At 50.2% G+C, this 4,020-nt stretch overlaps 1 protein-coding gene across 2 annotated transcripts in view; it reads right to left on the reverse strand.

Annotated features, from left to right (window-relative positions):
• Window positions 1-3,864, reverse strand: part of ILRUN (inflammation and lipid regulator with UBA-like and NBR1-like domains) — a 139,107-nt gene extending 135,243 nt beyond the window's left edge. For both annotated transcript variants that reach the window (XM_066608867.1, XM_066608859.1), the window contains exon 1: window positions 3,356-3,864. In XM_066608867.1, coding sequence (XP_066464964.1) covers window positions 3,356-3,513 — 158 coding nt within the window. In that variant the 5' untranslated portion in view covers window positions 3,514-3,864. The remainder of the gene's footprint in view (window positions 1-3,355) is intronic.
• Window positions 3,865-4,020: the final 156 nt, after the last annotated feature.

A 4,020-nucleotide genomic window follows, 5' to 3' on the forward strand; every position in this document is an offset into this window, starting at 1 on the left:
CCTCGCAGAGGCCTGCACAGAAACGTCACTGCTAACACACCGATTGTGCGCCAGGTGGCACATCGCAGTGCAGAGAGAGAAGACGCCAGACGGGTGAGTATAAGGTCAATACCGGGGCACGGGTCGCATCCCGCTGCGAGAATACTTGCAGTGGGATCTGACCCGGCCGTGTGCAGGCGGCCCAAATGATAAACGATGAGTGTAAACAGCAGCCGTTTAGTACTGAACGGCTGCTGTGTTAGGTGAATGGAGAGGGGTGGGGAAGAGCGAGGAGTAAAATCTCCTCCAGCTGCCCTGCTGCGAGCCAACATACGGGGATCAGTGTCGGGAAGCGTTTGTGACGTACATAAAAGCAATGCTTTTTTGTGCATTTTTTTTCTGTGTGCAAACTCAGAGCGCATATGCGCACACAAATACACACGGGAGAGGGTAAAACAGCATTGTGAGCCCCGACCTAAGAGAGCAAGCAGCCGTCGTTCTCGATGCATCTAGCAGTCCTGCTTTACTACTTTTCTTGTAGCTTAGGAGTTTGGGTGATGCATTACAATGCAAACCATGGGTGGTTTATGGGCTTACACTGGGTGAGAGGAGTGAGATAAAAAAAAAAAAAAAAAAAAGATAGATAAGACTCCTTCTTGGAATCTTTGTCTCTTGAGCTATCTGCACATTATTTTAGCTCAGGGACGTTTTTCATGGTAACAGATTCTCTTTAAATTTGACAGCATTTAGGACTGCTCTTCATTGATGAAGCTGCAGTACAGGGCAAGCTCTTAACCCTTTCCAATCCAATTTGTATCCTAGGGAGCTTACTCTTTTTCTGCTGTTATACAACAGCGCTATATGCTGGCTAAAGCCAGTAGTGCATGAGGTGACACGTTGGATATGCTCTGACAGCAGAGAGGCTGGCAATATACAGTAAGAAAACCCCCAACGTGCGTCTTCCAACATCAGAGCTGTACAGCTTAAATCATAATGTCTTTAGACGTCAGACAATGGATTGGAAAGGGTTAACGTTGCTATCAAAATCGCTAAAGACTAGAGATGAGCGAACGTACTCGGATAGGCACTACTCGTCCGAGTAATGTGCCTTATCCGAGTACCGCTGTACTCGTGCTCAAAGATTCGGGGCGCTCCGCTGCTGACAGGTGAGTCGGAGCGGGGAGCGGGGCAGAGCGGCCGGGAGAGAAGGAGAGAAAGATCTCCCCTCCGTTCCTCCCCTGCAGCTCCCCGCTCCGCAGCGCGTCCCGAATCTTTGAGCACGAGCACAGCGGTACTCGGATAAGGCACATTACTCGGACGAGTAGTGCCTATCCGAGTACGTTCGCTCATCTCTACTAAAGACCTGTTAATATGTGTATATGAATTTGTAGATTTTCTCTTGCCTAGAAGAATTTCATACACAAAAATCATTCTTGGGTTGTATTCATTTGGGACAGGTATGGTAAGACCGTACCAAAAACTACCCAGGAAAACCAATCCATGTTCCTACCACAATTTTTTGATGTGGTTAGTGACTGCTGCAGCAAATAATCGGCTGTATGTAACTTAGGATCAGCAGGTAATTGGCTGCAGCAGTCCCATGACCCTGTGCAGCGACATCATCGCTGGAGCCAAAAGCTGAGTGCAGCCAGGAAACGGTCGTCTTCACTGAATGAAGGTGGAACAAGCCAGAGATCTCTTTCAGCTGCCCACCTTCATTTACTTGAGCAGTCACTCAAAAGATGAATGATTGAATAAAAAATATGTTGGAAAAGAAAAAAAAAAGATTAACGATTGCCAGTTTACACTGCGTGAGAAGTTGCTCACTAATCACTTTGTTTCAGTGAGCTGAAACGAAGCAACTAACGACTGATTTCTCGCTCAGCACCCTGTTGGGTCACACGGAATAGTAGTTGGTCCAAATAGCTCGGTTGAGAAATTTTTCAGCCAATAGTTGGCCCGTGTAAAATTACCCTTGGAATTTGCAGTCTACGGTGGTGATGCTGAATACAGGGCAACATTAGAACAGAACTTAAAAAGTGCTGCATTTATCATATTGGCTCATGTTGCACGTAAAATCTGTTACATTGTCAGACTGTCTAGTCTTAGATTATACCATCTAGTGATTGCAATTTAGGCCACTCTCACAGATGAATGGGGCAAAGCACCACGATTTCAAACACTGCGCTTTGCCACGATTCTACTTTTGCTTTCAGCGTTTCTAGCGGGCGCTAAATAGAACACTGCAACTTCTATTTTTCAGTGTTGCAGTTTGTTTTTGACACCCTACATTGCCCATTGAAATGAATGGGGTGTTTAAATAATGCTGTAAAACGCAGTATAACAGCGTTTTTAACAGAGCTTACTATGCCACCGGGAGGGGGGGGGGGGGGAAGAAAACTGGTGACATAATCAGCTTACTTCACCTGCGTTGTACAACTGCAGGCAAACACTGACAAAAATGCTGTGACTGGCCTAAGTATCTTATTCTGTCAGTATGTTTATGTTCAGAATAGAGCTTGCCTAGTGCCCACGGCCGTGACGGGCTCCGCAAGCGGAATTCCACAGCGGAGCCCATGCCGCCCCCAAGCCTCCCCCCCACCTTCCCCCCGACCCTATACTTACCTCCAGATCCGCCGCCTGACGTACTGCATGATACTCCGGCGCGCATGTGCAGTAGAGCACATGACTTGCCGGCAGAGCCATGTGACGCGCCGGCAGCGTCATATGACATGCCCACAGCGTCACATAACGTGCCGGCCGCGTTACATGACGCGGCCGGCAAGGAAGCATTTTCACGCAATCTTCTGCTGTGCTACAGCGGAAGATAGCGTGACGGACGACTTCCATTGACTGCAATGGAAGCCGTCCGCGCGTACACCCGCGGCAAATAGAACATGCAGCGGGTGATTACGGATGCTTTTACGGTGCGGAATTCCGCACCGTGAGCATAGCGCTATTAGGTTCAAGAGAACCTAATAACTGCAGGGCAACGACGCGGATTTCTGACGCGTGAGACGCGGCGGAAATCCGCCAGTGGGAATTAGCCCTAAGGGTGCATTCACCTGTTGCTTTCTATTCAAATAGAAGAGATGACATCTGCTGCAGATCTGCAACAAAATCTGCAGTAAGCCAATGATGTGTGAATAAACCCTTAGAACAGCTGACCACAACATGAGGGCTGCTCAGCCTGTTATACATCCAGCTCCACTAGACGGCCGCAGGCTGCTGTCTCCAGCCAGGGGCAGAGGGGGGCAGGCTCCGAGAGTTGATGTATTCTATGGAGGGGAGGACTTGCTTTGTTGATTCTTTCAGAGGGAAGATCTGCTGCTGCGGGCTCACGTGCCGCACAGCGGAGGCTGCTCACATGACTTACCAGTTCGTCATGTCCAAGAAGAACGCACAGCCGGCGGGATTCAGCTGGAAGCCGAGGAGCCGTTGGAACTCTGAGATGAGGACATCTTTATCCGTGGTACCGAGACAACTGAACTTCTGCATCAGCTCTTGGTCCAGATCAACGTCCATCCCCTCCATGGCTGCGAAAATACCGAGTACGAGCCTTGCCCCGATGCCCTACGGTGAGGGGGAAGTGACATCAACCTCCTCCACGACTACCACTAAAACGGATACCTAGAAAGCCAGTGCCTAGACGAACTGTCTGCCCTCTGCCGCCCAGTACCCTCTCAAGCGCTGCTTCTCCAGGACGGCCGTCTGCGACCTTTGACCTCGAGTCGGTGACCTCTGACCAAAGGGCTTTTTACTGCGCTTTGATGTAGCACAAATCCAAAAATCACGGTACCCGGGCCCGTTATTCTAGGACCCGGTCTCCGGCTTCGCAGCTGGCCGCTCGGGGCCTCCCCGCTTCCTGAGCGTCGCGCGTCATGCCGTCACCAAACAAGACTGCCGGCAGCACGTCGTACTAACTCCTCCCACAACAACCGCAGCCTGCTATTCTATAGACTGGTTCATCGCACATATAATCCTAGGGCGGGGCGCTGTCCGCGCGCGTCTGCCTCTAGATGAGAAGGAAGGTCACGTGTG

Source organism: Eleutherodactylus coqui, chromosome 1 (assembly GCF_035609145.1).
Source record: "Eleutherodactylus coqui strain aEleCoq1 chromosome 1, aEleCoq1.hap1, whole genome shotgun sequence".
NCBI classification, from domain to species: Eukaryota; Metazoa; Chordata; class Amphibia; order Anura; family Eleutherodactylidae; genus Eleutherodactylus; species Eleutherodactylus coqui.